Source organism: Perca flavescens, chromosome 4 (genome assembly GCF_004354835.1).
Source record: "Perca flavescens isolate YP-PL-M2 chromosome 4, PFLA_1.0, whole genome shotgun sequence".
Taxonomy (NCBI): Eukaryota; Metazoa; Chordata; class Actinopteri; order Perciformes; family Percidae; genus Perca; species Perca flavescens.
Genome location: NC_041334.1, coordinates 28,542,505 through 28,564,541, shown reverse-complemented (window position 1 = coordinate 28,564,541; position 22,037 = coordinate 28,542,505). Strand labels below are relative to the sequence as shown.

General features: G+C 42.1%; 1 protein-coding gene across 1 annotated transcript in view; it reads right to left on the bottom strand.

Moving 5' to 3' along the window:
- The window catches only part of mdfi (MyoD family inhibitor), a 33,914-nt gene that overhangs the window by 1,406 nt on the left and 10,471 nt on the right, over window positions 1–22,037 (bottom strand). Inside the window, exons 3-4 of the mRNA XM_028576136.1 lie at window positions 9,704–9,841; window positions 640–996 (exon numbers count right to left, since the gene is read on the bottom strand). Of these exons, the coding sequence (XP_028431937.1) occupies window positions 640–996; window positions 9,704–9,841 (495 nt within the window). The remainder of the gene's footprint in view (window positions 1–639; window positions 997–9,703; window positions 9,842–22,037) is intronic.

Sequence of the window (22,037 nt, the reverse complement as noted above, 5' to 3'; positions counted from 1 at the left end):
AAGATAAATACCGTACTATTTGCAGTTTGCCATGGATCTAGCCCACTTACTTCTAAAGTAACAAAAGTTGAAACAACCACTTAACAGGCCAAGAGGTGGTGGAACAAAGCAGGAGTGGTTAAAGGAACAATGAAGTTAATGAGATCTTTTCCAGTTTGATGAATTTCTCCTTTGGTTTTTGACCATTTTTCAGTTGGCATTTGCACTTGGTAAATATTTATTAATCTTGCATTGCCAGATTTCTGCTGTGCTGTGTCAGCAATGGAGTATGGTTTGACTACACTGCCTATCTATTCTGAGATAGAGGGAAAAAAACAATCACAACTATCCTAGGTGGTGATAAGCCCCGGTAGTGAATATAGCAACAGGGGAGAGACATCCAGCGTCTGATGTCCGGCTTTATCTCAACAATGTACCATTGAGCCAGACTAAAGATTGATACATGCAATTCATTTTGCATAGTGGGTTCAATACTGAACTCTGTTGCTGCCTTTGCTTTATATTCTAAATGTCAATGCTAATTTATGGCAAAACCTTACAAAAAAAGAAGTGATTTCTATTCTCTACTCTGACCAGATGTGGAATCAAACTTTAATGTTAACCTTGCTAGATACCCCCCCATTAGTTTCTGTATCTCACCATCCTGTGCCTCTGTAGGAATCTGAGAGCTGTTACTCTTGGAGCTGCTCTTGCTCCTCTTGCTGCTCTGGGAGGTGATGGAGGGGTTGGACTGCAATTTCTTGGTCTGTTTGGGTCCTGCTGAAGAGGACGAGGAGGTGGATGATCCGCCTCTCGGGAGCGAGCCCAGCTTAGGATGCCCATGAGGGCCCCCGTTCCTGACCCCGTTGGACTGGAGGGCGTGTGTGTGATGCGGACAGTGCGTGTGAGGGGAGTGTGTGTGTGCGTGGTGCTTGGCTCCGTTGCGTAGTTGGCTGCTGGGCTGTGTCCGACATGGCTGGGTGTGGTGGATGGGTGTGGATCTGGCTGCTGGTTGAGCTGGGGAGGGACACAAGTACATTAATTTACAATAGGCTGTAGACAATAAGCATTTTGAAATGAATACAAATTCAAAGCAATCCACTTCAGATCAGTGGTTGCTGTTAGATGTTCCTGTTGCTGTGTTCACGTCATATAAATGACAAAATAAACTCCACCATTAAGGTAGTATTTATTGTGTTGAATTGTAATATAGTGTACAGCTATTCCTGTTTTTATCCTATGAGAACAGATTATGAGGACCGTGACTGACAGTGTTCTAACATTTTGACTGAAAGTTCTCATTGTCAAGGAATTTATTAATTATTCTATACAATTAATGATTAATCAATTAACAAAATTGTTGATGATTAATTGAGTAATCAAATTTAGCACTTGTTTTGTTGTACTCATCTGAGCACTGTTATGTTGTTTCTGGTAAAGATGGATCATATGTGTAAGATGAGTCACTTATTGTTATTATTATTATTAAATGATAAGTGTTCACATATTTTGAAGTCTGTTTTAAAACACTACTTAGTTGTCCACATGTTATACATTGAAAGCACTGCTGATTGATTTAAAAAGAAATCCCTTTCAAAAGCAGTTTTAATAAATGAATAAATTAAAGTTCAGCTGAAGCTAAAATCAGCAGTCTGAGTCAGTCAAATAAAATGGGCATCTTCCAAAGTTACTGTTTTCTTACTACCAAATTCTGTCTGTGTTTCCTTGCTGAGCCGCAGTGCAGGGACAGAAAGAGGGAATTTTGAACAAAATAAGACTGTAACTTTTAATCTGCTTGATTTGTCTAACTCAGACTGCAGATATTAGCTTTGGCTGAACTTTGGAATACATTTTAGTGGATTTAGTGGATTTTATGATTTTGCCAGTATAGACAGGAGGAACTAATACATTGACCAACAGTGCTTTCAATGTACATATAGGCGTGAGTATTGTTGTAAGTCAGAAAAAATGTGATCCTTAAAGCATTTAATAAAACTCTATTAATGGGATTGAAATATGCATTAACTGTGTGAGCAGGCTCGCCAAGATAAGTGTGTTATGCAGCTGATCACTGTACAGCTCTGAGGGCCGGGCCCCTCTCAGTTTGTATGCGTGCAGACTTGTGCTGATGCAGCGTCATGAGGGGGAGGCTCTGGGAAAGTCCAAAAGGGAGTCCAAATACAAAGCCCACCCGAAAGGCAATAGCTCACTGGAAGAGCTATGTATTTACTAAACTGACCCCTGATCCTACTTGTCTAGACTCTTACACAACTAAAAAGAGACAGCGTGCAGCATAAATGAGAAGAGTGTGAGGGAGGAAGAGAAGAGTGTTTGTCTCTGTGCAAACCTATTTGAATCTTTCAGTACCGGAGTTACGGAAAAATGCAGTTTTGATTCAACATAAGAGTATCTACAATCACTTGAGAGCATGCACATTTTGTTAATCTTGGCTCAGTATACCACTTGGTATATTTTACCTCCAAGTGCTATTGAGTACTAACTACCCAGCTAGAGAGATGGGGGCAGAAAAGCACCTTCACTGCCAAATCAAACACACACCCTGAAAAGAAGAATAAAATGGAGGCCTGGTTTTTATATATTATGGTAGTATTTAATACCATCCTATTGAGGCCTTAAATATTTACTTGACCTGAAAGCATCTGGTGTCGAGAGGTGTGGTTAGAATTAACAGGGCAGTGTAAAGTACAATGGGACCCACAGAAAAATCAAAGCAAACGCCATACTTCTTAGATGCACACACACAGTTGCACTGGGAGGCAAACAGAGTGTGGTCCTGAGCTCTAACTATGAAACACGACTGGCAATAAAAGCGTCTGTTCGATAACCGCTCTGAGACAGATAACCCATCCAGGCCTGTTTTGATTGGCTGACGGCCGTGGTCACACAACCAATCCAGTGTTATTAAAGATACTTTCATTCCGCGTTTTCTAACTTTGCTCCAGATGTTTGGCAGGCTGCATGGCCAGTATGTGTGTGTAGGCGTGCATGCATGTGCAGGGCTAGTGAGAAGGAGCCATACTTTCTCCTCTAAAGTATGTCAAAAGTCAATACCTGCTGCTCTCCTGTGTTATGTCTCACTCTCTTCCTCCCTCACTTCATCTCCTCCCTTTCTGTCTCTTTCTTATTGCTGCCTTTTCGCCTTTTGCACAATTCTGTATTTTAACACTCTGAGCTGGCCAAGATGTAGGTCGGTAAGTGAAGAAGGAGATTTAAAAGAGGGGAGTGAAGCTGTGCACAATTTTTCAGTATTCCCTCTACGTCTGTATTGTCAAGGGGATTGTGAGTTGTTGAAAAATTCATACATTTTGTGAGGTTGTGTGTGTGTGTGTGTGTGTGTGTGTGTGTGTGTGTGTGTGTGTGTGTGTGTGTGTGTGTGTGTGTGTGTGTGTGTGTGTGTGTGTGTGTGTGTGTGTGTGTGTGTGTGTGTGTGAGAGAGACAATACAGTACATAGGCGGATCTGGCAAGCAAACAGACAGACAGAGAGAGAGACTGGGAGTCAGGACTGTCTCCAAACAGAGCTTGAGGTTAGGCCCACTCACACAGAAATATATGCATGCAAGAACACGTATGCACACACACACACACACACACACACACACACACACACACACACACACACACACACACACACACACACACACACACACACACACACACACACACACACACAAAAACAAGGCCCCTTTGTCTGAGATCAAGAAAGTAATGGAGAAAGATGGAGTGAGAAAGAGAGAAAACAAAGTTAAAGAAATGGGTTGCTGCTTGTGCATATTTGGGCCAGGACGATGCATGGGTGTGACTCATAAACGCAATGATTCAGCAGTGGGAGCTAGTTAAAAATAACAGCAAATAAAAAAAGCCAAATGACTGTGGGATTAACATGATGAGACTGGGAAACCTCCGAGTGTGTGTGTGTGTTTGTGTGGCGTTAACACAGCAGCGTTGACCACTGGGGGTCCTGTGACCTCAATGCTGTGTGTATGTACATGTATGTCTGTCTGTGCAGATGTGTTGGGCCAGTGAGCGAGCATGAGTGAGTCACCATCAGTTGAATGCAGAAGCACACTCCCCCCTATTCACACACCCTCCACCTCTTCCTTCTCTCCTGGCGTCTCTCAGTTACCCTGTACTTACACACCTCCCTCCCAGACCAGAGATTGGCTGTTCATCTCTCTCTCAAAGTATCTGGGTGTCCACCCAAATATTTGCTCACTCACACACACATTTTGATTTCTTGAAATGTACAAGTAATTGTTTTGTCAATGAGGACATATGCCATTAATGATAAAAATAAAAAGAGTTCAGTTTCACAATATTTGCACAACATTTTGTCATTATCTATTTACCCCAGTCTCCCAGAAACATCTTACCCACTGACTCTCTTCTGGGTTTTTCTTGGGTTGTTTTTAGTTTTGGGCCAGAAGTGTCAACTACTAAAGCTGTAAGAATGGGAATATGATAAGTTGCTGCTGTATAATGTTATTTAAAACAGTTTTCAATTACGTTTTCCCACATTTTTGTCTCCAACGCTACAGCATTAATTAGGTTTGTTTAGTTGCACCCGCTCACTACACCGAAAAAGTAATGTGAACACAGAGTTCAGTCAGATGCCGAAGACTGCAGCTTCAAAATTAGGTGTGAGCAAGACAAAATTGTGACTCACCTTTGGCTAAAATGAATGGTTTTCTTTCATTTCAAAATTCTTTTTACTTTCAATGAAAAAAAACAGTTTAACAGAGTACCCTTTGTTAAAATTCAAAACATGTTATAAAAGTCCATTTGATCCTTTTTTTTAACTGTAGCACTGCTCATACATTTGTCTGTATAAGTTATGTATCTGGCTGTGGATAAAACTGATAACTTTGATGGACTACTGAGTGATGTCAGTGGTGCTGCTCCATTTACTGTGTGTTTTTGTGTTATTTGTGTTGCCAGGTTAAAGATACCAAAACCTGCAAAAAAAATCCCACACCTTATCTGTAACTACCAATAGAAGGCTGTGAAGCCTTCTCCCAGTTGGCAGTTCATACTCACAAAACAATATGATATGCATAAAGCGTCACAATAAGCAAGCTTTATGCAACAGACACATTTAAAGATGGGTACAATAGGCAGGTCTGATTTGTGATTGTAATTGTGTAATTGAGTGACAAAATCTCAGTTAAGTATTTAAAGAAGTTTTGAACTCCATCAATGCAAACAATGACCCAAAACTAAAAATAACCTGAATTAGCCTTTAAATAGCAGACATATTAACAATGAATCAATATACAATACATACATATATATATATATATATATATATATATATATATATATATATATATGATCTAACTATCTCAGCACTCAAAGGGTGGACCAATTGCAAGTTAACTGATGGGTTCGTGCCTGCACATGTTTTGCTTTTTCTATACCGGGAAAAACAGAGCTGTGCATGGGCATTAGTCTTTTTTTATCATTTGCCAAGTACATTTCTTTGTTTTTAGGTTTGCATGAAAACATGTAATATGACATTAGCTGACGCAAAACAACAACTTGCCCAGTACCCAAAAGTTCTGGAAAAAGTCTTTAATTTTTCTTGTGTTTTTTTTTACATTCAAAAACACTATTTATTCAACCCAACTGTTGGAAAATCACTTATATTCCTCTTTTTTTATATTGCATGATTTGATTCATTTGTGTGAGTTTCACCTGACAAATGAATGGAAACAGTGTGCAAATATGTCAAGAAGAGGGCTAGGCCTATATTTTCAATAAAAGAGGAAAAGACAGCAGACTTGCAAGAACATCCCGACACACAGCAACACTAATCCCTGACCTGAGACGTCAACCAACCACCTTCACATTCACCCATGACCCCTGTGACATCACTACCCACACCGTGTCACCGTTATATAACTGACAGGCGTGTAAAATATGTGTTTAAATGTGACTAACAAATAGATAGTAAATTCAGAGGAAGACAAGAGAAATTGAAAGAAAAGTAAAGCGAGAATTTACACAGATGAACAGAGATGGAAAACAGTTTCAGCACAGTGACTGGTCTCTAATTAAAGGCAATGTTACAGTCCTGTTAGATTTCCCACCAACAACACACTGCACACTGCTCCCTTTTGGTGACAAGATAATAACAATAACAGCTCTGCTCAGAATTTCCCTTAGACACCCTTCAATGCCCTCATTCACACATGCATAAAAAGGACTGTTCTTTTATCTGGTTTATGATTTCATTTAGTGAAAAGGTTTATAACTGATACAAATAAACATCATAAATGCTACTGTGATCCCATCAGTGATTAACTACATGTGTCATTGTTTCCCCGGAATCCAAAAGAGTGGAAGCAGTTAAACATCTGTGAACATGTGTATCTTGCTGTGACTGTGACGTCAAAGACAGCAGTGTGTTCATGACATCACTGACAGGAAGTGTGTCTCTGTGTGTGTGTGTGTGACTCAGGTCACACACACTCACATAATGTTAACGGATCTCTCTGCACATTGTTCTCAGACAGCTTATCAAAGGCCCACTGCCAGCCACATACTATAGCTCTGATGTCATCACTGCGAGACAGAGCACACCGGATGAGGAATTTTCTGTTTTTGCTTCTGTGTCCTCACCCTCTTACTCACAAACGCATTCACACGCACATTCCCAGATGTCACACGGCCATGACCTCACCACAGACCTAAGTCACACCGCTATTTTGTAACACTTCACGCTCACAATAACAGAGGAGGGACAGGTGATGATTGATTGATTGGTTGCAGATGACACAGACCATATTTAAACTGCATTCAGGCTGATAGTGGTTTATGAGGTTCACGTAGACCAACTCACACACAACATATAATCATGCGGACGAGCAGACATGCTGCATATTCACCTGAGAAAGGGGTACAGTTTTAAGCTTTCATTGTTTAGTTTGCGGTTCACGTCCCGTGAACATGTGTGATTGCGTAAGTTGCAGATAGAGGAAGCTGTGGATGAAGGGAGGAGGCACATGAAGGCAAATGGAAAGCCAGTGAGGACTGGTGTTCATGGTGGTACATTTTGTCCAAGCCTACTGGAGTTGCATAACCCTCACTGCACAGCATATGGAGCTGGGGGGTTTCATAGATTTTATTGGGATGTAAAATAAAGCAGAGAGAGAGGCAGAAAGAAAATCTAATCCAAACCTCTAAGTCTTCCAGCCTGGGCCTGAAATAGACACACACAGCAGACAGGACAGGTAGAGGCACAGACATAAACGAAGACAGCAGACATTCACACACCTACTCAAAACACAGCATTCACTTGTCCATTTCCGGACTGAACTGCTGGTTATTCAGTTACAGCAAACTAGCTATTACCATGAGGCAGGTTTGTGTGTTTGTGCATGTCACCCAAGGCAGGCCCTGGATCCAGGAAAAATTTCTCTTAGTTTTCTAACACATGCTCACATTTCAGCTTACTCAACCGTCTTCTCACCCTTCTAGTCCTCCTTTCATCCACTTACACCATCCCTCTTTTTCTTTGAATGACATGACGGACAGATTTAGAACACTGTGCTTTGAGGTTAGTGGCCAAGCAACTAAACAACTAAGCTTAGAGCAGGGCTTCTCAAAGTCCAAACCAAGGTCCGGACCAAACGGCAAAAGTCAATCCAGACCCAGCCCCAAGGAGAGGTTTTATTTTGTGTGGTGTGTAATATGTTCTAAATAAATAACAAAATGAAAAATAGGTTACAACTGAAATAATTTTTTTGTTTTTTGTTTTTTATTATAGAGAGAGTATAGGCTACCAAATAAAGCTACTGGTATCGGTACAAAAGTTGACCAGGAAAACTGAGTCCTCAACTTGAAAGTACTGTATGTTGCTTAAAAGTTACAAGTGAATTGATTAAATGTTATTTTGTTATTGCCAATCATTTCGGACCTCTGATCTTGAATAAAAATCAGATGCGTACCTTTGAGCAATACATTTGAGAACCCCAGGCTTAGAGTTTTGTGGGTGTTTTATTATTTTGAAACTCGGTCTTCTAAGTGAATAAATGACATAGTAGAACTAGTTTGAGAATTACAGTAGGTTGAGATTCTACTTATTTCAAACTGGAGTGAAAGCCAGAAAAATATATGTGGTGGGGTAATGACATAGGCTTTCCTTTAAAGAGTTGGAGCGACTGCACATCAAGCAGTGTGAAAGAGAGTCTCTCTCTCTGGCTGAAAGATAACCGTGGGACTTGTAATATGAGGGCGGGAAATGGGTGGTGCCGATTAGTGATATGACTCTGGAAGGAGAACTTCCAGGTGCGTCACTCCTCGCCAGCAAATTGAGGTGGAGAGCTGCTGATACGCCCAGAGGGGAGTGTAATGATTGGACAGCTGGAGATTTTGGAAAGAAGTTAAATAAAACACACACAATATGAGTCACATTCATCTATCCTCCTGCAATTTTCTTATTTTCAGTACAACAGCCAACTGCAGTAGCAACTTTATGTTGTACAATAATAAATGGTATTTGAGTGGATTGGTCGAAAAAAGAATTTCACAGATTGCAGAATAGAGAGCTCCTGGTTTCTGTTACAGAAGTCAGAAAGCCTGTTGGTTTAGTCTAGGTGTCTAGACAGAGATAAGTCTTTTACACAATAATATAATTTTGCTGTTTTTTTTATATATATATTTTTGTTTTAATCAACCTCTAACACACACCATTTCCTATAAGTTCTGAGTTAAAAATGGCAAACTTGACACACTGAAGCCAGTTGAGTGTTGAGCATTCCGAATGAACAGGGAGGGACAAATTGCAGAGATGTATTTTATCAGGCATTTTTGTCATTATCTTTCTTTTTAAATTGTTCCTTCATTTACACAGGAGAGAGGTAATAAGAAATGAGGAGTGAGAGGGATGGATTACATGTAACAACGGTCCCCAACTGGACTCGAACCAAGGATGTTGCGATAACTTGGTCGCTATCTTAAAACCCCATAGGTCACTAGAACGCCAGCATAGACATTTTTAAACAGCAGAGATTACAGTTAATACATTGGGAAAATGTTAGTTACATGAATGTGGGTGGATATCATGGATAAGGGAGGGCTATGCTGGAAACAATGAATGGGCTTTAGTTTTTATGAAAGCTAACACAGTAATTGTTAAAATTCTAATAGCAAGTGCTGTAGTAGATACTGATCTATTGTATCTGTCAAAGAAACACACTTTTTCAGAAAGACAGATGAAAGAAATACTCAATGAGAGACTGCATTGAGTTCCAGACACTAGTGGAACCAGCTAGCCTGGATGTGACAGGACTTCAGCTCTCTATTGATCAAATTGGAGACTTTTTTGGGGGGTATTTATTTTGATTTGACTGATACTAAGATGTCCAATGAACCATAAATAAGTAAATTCCACAGTGCCAATCAGACAGAGAATACAATGCAGAAGAAAGAGGGCAAGAGGAGAATGTGTGTTTAATTCCAAGTGTGGAGATTTGGGTGCTTCTGTTCAGAAATCAGAAACTTAACCTAATTACTGACAATGTAGATATTTCTGTCTGTGTGTAGGATTACATGAGCTATTTATTCAGGGTGTACAAATATATTTGTAAAAGGTCAGGACAATGTGACTCATCAGACCATTGATCGGTAATGGAAACTCACCAGTCTCTCTGAGTGGGTGTCCCTATGTGTGAATGTGTCTGTGCAAGGGTGCTCTTTACTTACATGTGATACTCTTGCTGGGTGTTGTAAGCTCTGAGTGTGAGAGGCTGCTGTTCCACTTGTCTTCACCATCGCCTTGTAACCTTTCTGGGGTGCCATTTAACCTCAATATGAGGGGCTCAGTATAGGTGTGGGCCACATCTAAAAGAGAAAAAAACCAACACAATTAGGGGTGGGAATCACAGGGTACCTCACGATGCGATACGATACACGATTAATGGCTCACTAAACCGATAATATCACGATCAAGCAATTATGAGATAATCAATATATTGCTAGACATTCCCACATCATGATATTCGTGAATACAAAATACCCGTGAAAAGGTTAAGTGCAGGTTTTCTCTCATGAAGTAGCGCCGCTGGGAAGACGGAAATCGTTTTATTATTATTATATTAATTATAATTATTATTATATTAATTATAATTATTTTATTAATCAAAATATAGATATTTGTCGCCAGCGTATCGTTTCTCAACGATTCCTATTGAAGGACAACGATATGTTGCTGTATCAATATTTTGCCCCACCCCTACACACAGTTACATATACAATAATATTACAATATTAACAGTTTTCTGTAAGACCACACATTTTTATATTTATGTTAAGTTTATTTTGAAGGTTTTGAGGTTCACGTTCCCAGGTTTCCTAAGTGAGTAGCTGCTTTCCATGTGGCTAATATCAGGTATCAGCAGCAAGCTGCTTTCCCACTTGTAGTAAACTTGTCTACTCCCATGTCATTTATCATCCACTAGCACTTAATTAATTTAAACAGAGTAGTTCTGCTGACTTCAACAAAGCAGAAGATTTTGTCTGTATTTGTGTGCTCTGTCCTGAACTTGCATCTGGAAGCAGTTAAATGCAGCCCCTTGGGACTGTTTAGGGGTCTATGTGCATGCTTGTGAAACCGGAAATCTGTGTGGGTCTATGTGTGTGCTGGGATGTCTGTTTGTGTTTGACAGTGGATGTATGTGTGTTTTAAATTGAACACATAAGAGGATGTACACATAATATACATACAGTAAATACATGTCTGGGTTTTATGTGTTCACCGGTGCACCATGCAGTGCTTTAATGAAGCTGTTATTACACACACACACACACACACACACACACACACACACACACACACACACACACACACACACACACACACACACACACACACACACACACACACACACACACAAACACACACACACACACACACACACACACACACACACACACACACACACACACACACACACACACACACACACACACACACACACCACACAGAGGCCTTCAAAGCAGGGCAGACTTGGGCCTCTGAGAGGTGCAGCCTCATTCCTGGGCAAATGGGAGCCAGCTGGGTTTAACAAACACACACACACACACACACACACACACACACACACACACACACACACACACAAACCAAACCGCGTCCTGTGCGTCGACTCAACACTTCCCGGCTATGTTTGTTTACTCTATCCACTCTCGCTCACTTCTCTATCTGTCCTCTCTTTCCTGTCCCCTGCCTCTTGCACTCTTCGTCTCCAGTTCACATTCCGTCTCCACTTTTACAAATAAATTCACATATTTGGCATAACTTTATAGATTAATTTCCACTTTTGCAGCTAAACATATATAATGCCTATGCAAAGTTAAGTGTTTTAAAGGAAAGTGAAAGATGTAAAAATAATAGAGGCAGTTTATTTCAATGATAAAGTAAAAACAAAAAAGTGAGGGATGAGATGAGTAGTTGATATAATCCAATTATCTGGTTCTGATATTGTGCTCATCCAAATATAACTACTGTGTTGGTTATTTGGATTTTGCTTTATTCATGTATGGAGGTCCAGGCAGGAAATTAGTTTTTAGTATAAATACAAATCAATTCACTAGAGCTGCAAAGATCGATTAGTTGTCAACTATTAAAATAATTTCCTATTAAAACTATTTTGATAATCTATTAATCGGTTTTGTCATTTTTTATGAAAAAAAAAAACCTTCTCTAATTCCAGCTTTTTAAATGTGAATAGTTTCTAGTTTCTTCACTCCTCTATGACAGTAAACTGAATATATTTATTCTATGAGGAAGTCATCTTGGGCTTTGGAAAACACTGATCGGCACGTCACCATTTCCTGACATTTTATAGACCAAACAACTAATCGAGAAAATAATCAACAAATTGATCGACAATGAAAATAATCATTAGTTGCAGCCATACAATTCACATGACAGAGCTGTCACATATTTTAGGGCTGGGCTATATTTCAATATTATTATTATTAGTATTATTGTCTCTTCCTCATCAAATGGCAATATTTGCATACAGTATTGAGATATCATGATGATTCAAATTAATCTGTGAAAACCTTTTCATTCTAGAGCTGCAACGATTAGTCAATTAATCGATTTGAAGATCAACAGAAAAATTATCGGTAACTATTTTGATAATCAATTCATTGTTAAAGTAATTCGCTAAAGGATTTTCTTCTTTTGTCAAGCTTTCATCTTGGACTCTGGAAAAATTAAATGGACATTTCTCATTGTTTTCTGAATTTTTATAGACCAAACAATGAATGAATAAATGATCTGCAGATTAATCAATGATGTAAATAGTCGTTTTAACACAGAGGGAAATACCATGACATACTAAAAAGATAAAAATCTGCGATTAATCATTGCAACATTTTTACCATATTGCCCACATCTACTTGAAAGTACTAAATAAATTCAGAAAAATACCCATCACAATATTGAGAATCAGTGTTTTATTAACTGATAACAGCTACATATTTTGTTCACTTATTGTAACAATGACTAACTTCCAGTAAGTCGTGTCTGACTAAGTTAAAGATGCTGATTACGTGTGTTTGGTACTGTGCACTGTTTATGCTAATGTAATGTTGTATTGTTGAAGCAGGATGACTCTGCAAGATTCCCAAGATGCAGAGTCCCACGCACCCTTAGGGCCTGTTTTGACCTGGTTTTAACATCTGTCCTGAGTGATCCGATCACAAGTGGGTTTCCACCTGGCAGTAGAATGTATCTCTGAGTGACCACTTGTGATCGGATCTCACTTCCCTGCTCTATATGCAAATAAACACGTACATTATTTCTGTTTGCATATAGGCTTCTGTTTGTGTGTGGGGATGCAACGATTATAGATTTTGTTGGTACGATTATAGTCTGAAAAATCATCACAGTTTCACGATTATCACAATTATCATGCATTCATTAATTTCACTACTAATGTATTAAATCACATGCACACTTGTGATTTTAATGTGTTATTATTACTGCCTTTTGAAACAGAAATAACACAGCAACAGTTTTGAATGTTTTGAAAATGATTATATGATCAATCATCAACCTTTTTATCTAAATTAAGAAGAGACTAGAAGTGAATCAGTCACACAAACAAAGGCCAAGTTGGCAACAACAGTGCTGTCCTTAAGAAGAAGTTGGCCCTTTTTGGGCTTGAAACGGCCCTGCTAGTTGGAGTGTCTAAAAGTTGGAGAAGCTGCTAGACAAGATGCACACAGGGAGATTTGCAGCATGTTGCCAAGGAATAAATGTGATGGAGAAATCTCTTTGCAGCCTTATGTCACACAGGGGATGAAGAGGAGGAAGTAAGTAACGTTGAGTGGTAACGTCAGTGCCACGATTGAGCTGTTGCGGTGTTTTGACTCGTACGAACGTAACACTCGTCAGCTCGCTGACTGTAAATGCAAACATTGGCTTCTGTCAGTACGTGTCCATATATGCGTTGTTTTCATGGATGGGATCGCCTTGCTTCCCAGGATTGCACGCTAGTGGGTTGGCCACTAGTTTCTCTTCAATGACCACTGACAAGCAAAGAAAACAGTCTACACCCTCCTACAACCGCGATGGCTGTCGCTGATTGGACGAAGGCGTCACACAGGGCTGGCTGCTCCCCGATTTCAAAACCGACCATAATAGCGGCTCTTTCAGAATACCATCTCTTATTTTAAGAAAATAGTTCACCGAAACGTGTTTCTGAAAACATTTTGAGCGAGAAATAGGCTATGCAGTTGCTGAATCTGTCTTTATTTCAGATCTACAAAGGTCAGTTTAAAAGATTTTTGTCAGCTTTTGAGAGGCGCCGAGCCAGCCGCTCATCATTTGCATGAAGTTGGCTGGATTCAACTTTATGCAAATGAGGTCAGAACGGGGCCTCTGGCTGAAGGAACACTGCTTTATTTTCTTAGATATTTAAGTATATCAAAGTTACTAGTATGACATTGAATCGTTTGGTTATGTAAGGTGGTCAAACATTGATGAAGAGGAACAGTGTTTCAAAGATTTGTGTGTGTGTGTGTGTGTGTGTGTGTGTGTGTGTGTGTGTGTGTGTGTGTGTGTGTTTGTGTGTGTGTGTGTTCCTTCTCTTCCGTTCTATTAGACGGTGGTACACAAACCCCATACACATACCTGTGTGCGCGCACACACACGCACACGCATTAAACACATATATTCTCCAATGGTACCTTCCTATATCTAGTACCAGCTCTCTCCATACACATTTGCTTGACTCTTGCATGTGGAAGCTATTGCTAAGGCCCATGTTGTATCCATTAGTCCCAATCAGCCAGCTTCAGATATGAAAGCCTCTAGTGAGAACTGTTGCCCCCAACAATGCCAAATGTCTAGTTTAGAGATATGTGTGCGTATTATAGGCTGCATATGTCACTGGCAAGCAGTGTATATGTCTATCTATCATTACATCCATTCACCCATCCATCCTTATTTTACTTTCTTGTAATTACTTTAGAGAACACTCTGTTCAAAAGGTTTTAAGTAAATTATGCAAAGCATATGTAACTTGGTCTACGTCTGTCCATAGGCCCAGTCAGCCACACATACATGTAGTCATGTATTTTTGATTATCTGTTAAAACATCATGTTAAATAATCCTATAATCAGTTATCAATTAGCTCATCAAAATCCATCAGTTACCTATAATCGTCCATTGTTCGATGCAGCTGGTACCCATTTATCAAAAATATATTTGAAGATGAATAATAAAAAAGTAATATTTCACCATGTGCTGGCAGGCAACAACTGGTTTTAATGACTGTAGTCAGTTGGCACGTTTTTTGAAAATATTGAGATCAGTAATATAATTCAAACAAAAAGCGCTTTAGGTGGTATTTATCGGGTTATACTAATCCTCTTTCTCATGTTGTTTTAGTCCCTTTCTGTGGAAGCTGCTTTTGGGGGCAATTATGTCATTATCAAAGCCACACGAGAGCCCAGCGTAAGCAAATTACGGGAGGAAAGGAAAGGACGGTCTTCTTCAGTGTAAGATTCATGACTCCACAACAAATAATTTGAAGAAGAATCGATTACTATTATATCTGAGAAATATAGATTTATCTAAACTAGCCAGCCAACAGATGACAGTAGTAGTAGTAGTAGTAGTAAGGATAACAGAGTATTGCTGCCCTTGTTGCACATTCCTCCTGAGTATGTGTTCAATCATCTGATCATCTTAACCACTTCATACGTCAGTATAGTAGTCTGTTATGTATTCTCTTTTAGACTCTGTTGCCAATGAGAGTCCTATGGGTTAAAAGTGTGTAGGTCTTGTGACTCAGTCAAAGCCTTTCCTCTGTAAACGTTCAAAACCACGATTGTTGGAGCAAAAGCACATCCCCACCGAACCCCTAGTGCCATCCAAGCAGGCCTTCAACCAGTTGTGTGTTGGCATCAGCATCAAACCACCAAACCGCTCGACCTCAGAGCCATTTCTGAGATCTGAGAAAGATGAGCCTCTAATTCAAATCAGACCAGAGCAATCAAGAGCCGCTGAGGAGATCTGGCTGTGTGTGTACACGTGTGGGTGAAAATGTGTATTTGTTTGTGCATGCTTGACTGTGTGTGTGTGTGTGTGTGTGTGTGTGTGTGTGTGTTCATGTTTGTAATTTGGTGTGTACACGTGTCATGGGCCCTGAAAGGGTGATCCAGAGGAATATCAGTCCCCTAGTAAACAAACAAAAACATATGGATCACATAAGGCAATGGTTAGCATGAACACAACACAAACACACACATGCACACACAGATCCAGGCAATGGGAGCTGGCAAATGATGTGACACATCCTGGATCACCTCAAGGGGACTGCAACCTGCTGTTCCTCTGAGTATTATCTCTGAGGGGGAGTGCTCAGTTGAGTTTACCTGCTGCCTTTTAAACTACCTGAACCCTGTTTCTACAGCTTTACTAGTACTTCTTTAGAGGCACAGAATTCTAATGTGCATACGAAATTAGGTCTCTTAGGTGTGTACAACCCTTAGGCAAAGACATACAGAACATATGCACCCTACCAGCCACAAACGGGAGCAAAGAGGCATCCAAAAGTAGATGCAAGTAGAGCTCGGCGATATGGAGAAAATCAAATTTAATATTTTTGACCAAATACCTCGTTATTGATATTGCGGCGATATTGCAGGGTTGATCGTTGTAAATTGAATATGTTTAGGTTTTGGACTGTTGATTGGGCCAAACAAGCAATTTGAAGGCTCAGGGAAATTGTGATGGGCATTTTAACAACACGTTGAGATAAGAAAAGACGAGATAAGGTCAATCAATTATATGTTATATATAATATGTGCAGTATGTGTAATATTGCACACTATACAGAAAATGAAACAAATATAAGTTATAGACAATAGAATGGAAGATGATACTATGATAAAGCATATCATATAAAATATTAAAGCACAACCGCAATCTATTAGTAATAGTATTGTAGGGAATCAGTGATATAAGTATCAATCAATCTTCGTCCGCTTATCCGGTGTCGGGTCGCGGGGGGAGCAGCTCCAGCAGGGGATCCCAAACTTCCCTTTCCCGAGCAACATTAACCAGCTCCGACTGGGGGATCCCGAGGCGTTCCCAGGCCAGGTTGGAGATATAATCCCTCCACCTAGTCCTGGGTCTTCCCCGGGGCCTCCTCCCAGCTGGACGTGCCTGGAACACCTCCCTAGGGAGGCACCCAGGGGGCATCCTTACCAGATGCCCGAACCACCTCAACTGGCTCCTTTCGACGCAAAGGAGCAGCGGCTCTACTCCGAGCTCCTCACGGATGACTGAGCTTCTCACCCTATCTCTAAGGGAGACGCCAGCCACCCTCCTGAGGAAACCCATTTCAGCCGCTTGTACCCTGGATCTCGTTCTTTCGGTCATGACCCAGCCTTCATGACCGTAGGTGAGGTAGGAGGAAAACTGACCGGTAGATCGAGAGCTTTGCCTTCTGGCTCAGCTCTCTTTTCGTCACAACGGTGCGATAGATTGAATGTAATACCGCACCCGCTGCGCCGATTCTCCGACCAATCTCCCGCTCCATTGTCCCCTCACTCGCGAACAAAACCCCAAGGTACTTGAACTCCTTCACTTGGGGTAAGGACTCATTCCCTACCTGGAGAAGGCATTCCATCGGTTTCCTGCTGAGAACCATGGCCTCCGATTTAGAGGTGCTGATCCTCATCCCAACCGCTTCACACTCGGTTGCGAACCGATCCAGTGAGTACTGAAGGTCACAGGCCGATGATGCCATCAGGACCACATCATCTGCAAAGAGCAGCGATGAGATCCCCAGCCCACCAAACTGCAAACCCTCCCCACCCCGACTACGCCTCAATATCCTGTCCATAAATATTACAAACAGGATTGGTGACAAAGCGCAGCCCTGGCGGAGGCCAACCCTCACCTGAAACAAGTCCAACTTACTGCCGAGAACCCGGACACAGCTCTCACTTTGGTCGTACAGAGATTGGATGGCCCTGAGTAGAGACCCCCTCACCCCATACCCCCGCAGCACCTCCCACAGTATCTCCCGGGGGACCCGGTCATACGCCTTCTCCAAATCCACAAAACACATGTAGACCGGTTGGGCATACTCCCAGGCTCCCTCCAGGATCCTTGCGAGAGCTGGTCCGTTGTTCCACGACCAGGACGGAATACGCATTGTTCCTCCTCAACCCGAGGTTCGACTATCGGCCGAACCCTCCTTTCCAGCACCTTGGAGTAGACTTTACCAGGGAGGCTGAGAAGTGTGATACCCCTGTAATTGGCACACACCCTCTGGTCCCCCTTTTTAAAAAGGGGAACCACCACCCCAGTCTGCCACTCCTTTGGCACCGTCCCAGACTTCCACGCAATGTTGAAGAGGCGTGTCAACCAGGACAGCCCCTCCACACCCAGAGCCTTGAGCATTTCTGGACGGATCTCATCAATCCCTGGGGCTTTGCCACTGTGGAGTTGTTTGACTACATCAGTGACTTCCGCCTGGGAAATCGACAACAATCCCCCGTTATCCTCCAGCTCTGCCTCTAACATAGAGGGCGTATTAGTCGGATTCAGGAGTTCCTCAAAGTGCTCCTTCCACCGCCCTATTACTTCCTCAGTTGAGGTCAACAGTGTCCCATCCTTACTGTACACAGCTTGGATGGTTCCCCGCTTCAGTTTTCCAGAAGCACTTTGGTGCCGACCGAAAGTCCTTCTCCATGTCTTCTCCGAACTTCTCCCACACCCGCTGCTTTGCCTCTTTCACGGCAGAGGCTGCAGCCCTTTCGGGCCCTTCGGTACCCTGCAACTGCCTCCGGAGTCCTCTGGGATAACATATCCCGGAAAGACTCCTTCAGTCGGACGGCATCCCTGACCACCGGTGTCCACCACGGTGTTCGTGGGTTACCGCCACTTGAGGCACCTAAGACCCTAAGACAGCAGCTCTTCGCCGCAGCTTCAGCAATGGAAACTTTGAACATTGTCCACTCGGGTTCAATGCCCCCAGCCTCCACAGGGATGCACAAAAAGCTCCGCCGGAGGTGTGAGTTGAAAGTCTGTCGGACAGGGGCCTCCTCCAGACGTTCCCAATTTACCCGCACTACGTGTTTGGGCTTACCAGGTCTGTCCAGAGTCTTCCCCCACCCCCTGACCCAACTCACCACCAGATGGTGATCGGTTGACAACTCTGCCCCTCTCTTCACCCGAGTGTCCAAAACATACGGCCTCAGATTAGATGAAACGATTATGAAATCGATCATTGACCTTTGGCTTAGGGTGCTCTGGTACCAAGTACACTTATGAGCATCCCTATGTTCGAACATGGTGTTCGTTATAGACAATCCATGACTAGCACAGAAGTCCAACAACAAACAACCACTCTGGTTTAGATCAGGGAGGCCGTTCCTCCCAATCACGCCCTCCAGGTGTCTCCATCATTGCCCACGTGTGCGTTGAAGTCCCCCAGCAGAACAATGGAGTCCCACACTGGCGCCCCATGCAGGACTCTACTCAAGGTCTCCAAGAAGGCCGAATACTGCGAACTCCTGTTTGGTGCATATGCACAAACAACAGTCAGAGTTTCCCCCCCCACAACCTGCAGGCGTAGGGAGGCGACCCTCTTGTCCACCGGGGTAAACTCCAACGTAGCGGCGCTCAGCCGGGGGCTTGTGAGTATCCCCACACCCGCCCGGCGCCTCACACCCTGGGCAACTCCGGAGAAGAAAAGAGTCCAACCCCTATCCAGGAGTACGGTTCCAGAACCGAGACTGTGCGTAGAGGTAAGCCCCACCAGATCTAACCGGTAGCGCTCCACCTCCCGCACCAGTTCCGGCTCCTTCCCCCACAGAGAGGTGATGTTCCACGTCCCCAGAGCCAGCGTCTGCTGCCCGGGTCTGGTCCGTCGAGGCCCCTGACCTTCACTGCCACCCATTTGGCAGCGCACCCGACCCCAGCGGTTCCTCCCACAGGTGGTGGGCCCATGGGCTGGAGAGATGGGAGCCACGTAGCTTGTTCGGGCTGTGCCTGGCCGGGCTCCGTGGCAAACCCGGCCACCAGGCGCTCGCCGACAAGCCCGCCGTCTGGGCCTGGCTCCAGACGGGGGCCCCGGGCTTCCTCCGGGCAGGGTCACTCCATCTCTACCTTGTTTTTCCATAGGGTTTTTGAACCATTCTTTGTCTGGCCCCTCACCTGAGACCACTCTGCCTTGGGAGACCCTACCAGGAGCACAAAGCTCCAGACAACACAGCCCTCAGGTTCACAGAGAACACACACAAACACACACAAACCTCTCCACCACGATTAGGTGATGCTTCACGGAGAAGTGAACCATCACCTCACCTCTTATATAAGTAATATAATGCAATTTAAAATAAAATGTCTAACTACTGTTTTAAAATCATTTTTACAACTCTATATATATATATATTGACATTTAATAGACTAATTAATTCATCCTGTAATCGTAAAAACAATTAGCAGTTTGATCAATAATACAAATAGACGTTACAGTTGGAGACCTACTTGAAAGGGCAATTTTCAGGCACACACAGACAAAAATGTTCGCACACATGCACATTGCACACCCTGCTGACTCGTCTCTAAAACATAAAGATAGAAATAAGCACACAAGAAGTTGGGTCCAAACCAGGTTAATAATAGCCAGACAGATTCTTCTAAGAGTATGGAGGTGGCTAGAGTGGCAGCATTTGAAAAAATGTTATACATAGTTTGCAAGATTGAGTTTTTACACAAAAAAAGGGGAAAGTAACTGAGATTTCTGCAGGGGTCTTAGGAGGCTAGGATGTATTGTGGAAAGAGGTATGTGTTGTCTATTTTGTTGGTATTTCTTTGTATTTAATATATATATATATATATATATATATATATATATATATATGTATATGTATATGTATGTATGTATGTATGTATATTTCATCTGGTCAAGGAAGAGAGAAGGGGAAAAACCAAATTGTATAGTGGTGATGGCGAGTGTGGGGGTCAGACGGGGAGGTGATGTACGAATGTTGTATGTTTTGTTTGTTTTAAATAAATAAAGAATACAAATATTTATCCTAAAAAAAAGATAAGGATAAGAGTTGAGAGAATTGGAAAGACAATACAATGAGATGAGGTGAAGAGCAACCAAGCAGAATAATGTTCAGCAGAGCGGAGTTAGTGGAGACGACGCAGTAGCAGCTCTATGGCCAGCAGTAATGACTGGAACTGATTGAAACCACACGCAACCGCTGGGGTTCTGACCATGACGAAGGGAAATACAAAGAAAACACATAACTACAGAAACCTTTTTTTTTATCTGTATCCCACAACAAATACACAAAAACCCATACATGCACACACACAAAGAAAAGGAAAGAAGAGGCAATTTTTTTAGCTACAATCCCGACAAAAGCGCACACAGAAACACATTCCCACAAACACACACACATTGCACAGAGGGGCTATGAGAGTGCAGCACTGGAATATGTCCAAAATCAGAGATTATAGCTGCAGAGAGAATGAAGCAGTGTAAGCTCATTAAAGACAAAAACTGTCTGCTGTTGAACAGGCTTAAGGGGAATTTAATTGTGTTACTTTGTCTCTGAGATTCCTCTGGTTCCTGGGAAAGTACAGCTGCTCTGCTAACTGAGTGCTATACTGCTGCATTTAACACAAGGAGCCTGAAACAGTGACACCACCATCAGATATACAAACACACACTATACTGTGCAACATATGGAAACTACGGACAGTCTAACGGTCATTCTGACAGGATAAGCAGAATTCAGTAGTTCACATTCAGGAAGAGCGTCAATCTCAAGCTACGGTGGCAAATGTACTATATATACCCCGCTCTAATGCACACAATGACAAGCCGATATTATAGGCTGATATGGAGTTATTACAGATATAAATATTGATATATTGTTGTCTGATTTGTATTAACCTAATGCATCAATATCAGCCTAAAAAAAAACGGTCGGTCTCTACATAACACCTCTGCCACAACTGTAGACTTGAAACTGGAAGAGATAACAGCGACACACTTAAAGGGGTAACCATCAGACCTGTCACTGTAACGGTAACTGTACAGTAACAGGGCCCCCGCTCAAGTGTCTCAACAAGACACGACAGTTTTCTGGGTAGCTAGAACTATCATGCTGACACTTACTGTCAACAGTATATGACATGGGTTATGAGGATTTGGAGACGCTACTCAAGTCAGGAGTTGGTGAGAGAAAGAGAGAGAGTGGGAGTGCAGGCCACCAGAGCAGCAGCAGTTTCTCAAATGTTTGGAGGTGGTGAAGAAGAAAAAAAGCATGCTCATTTTCGTAGTTCAAATATGCTGTAAAAACGCCTCAAATTGCTCCTAGTTTATTTCAATCTCTGTGAGAAACCAAATTAGACACACAAGCCTCAACAAACCTCAGTGACTAAAAAGGGACAAGTAGGCAAATAGCTGCATCTGCACGCTGGAGCGCAGAGAGGAAAAATAAATGTAGTTTAGACTGTGATGTAGACAGAGGGATTTTATC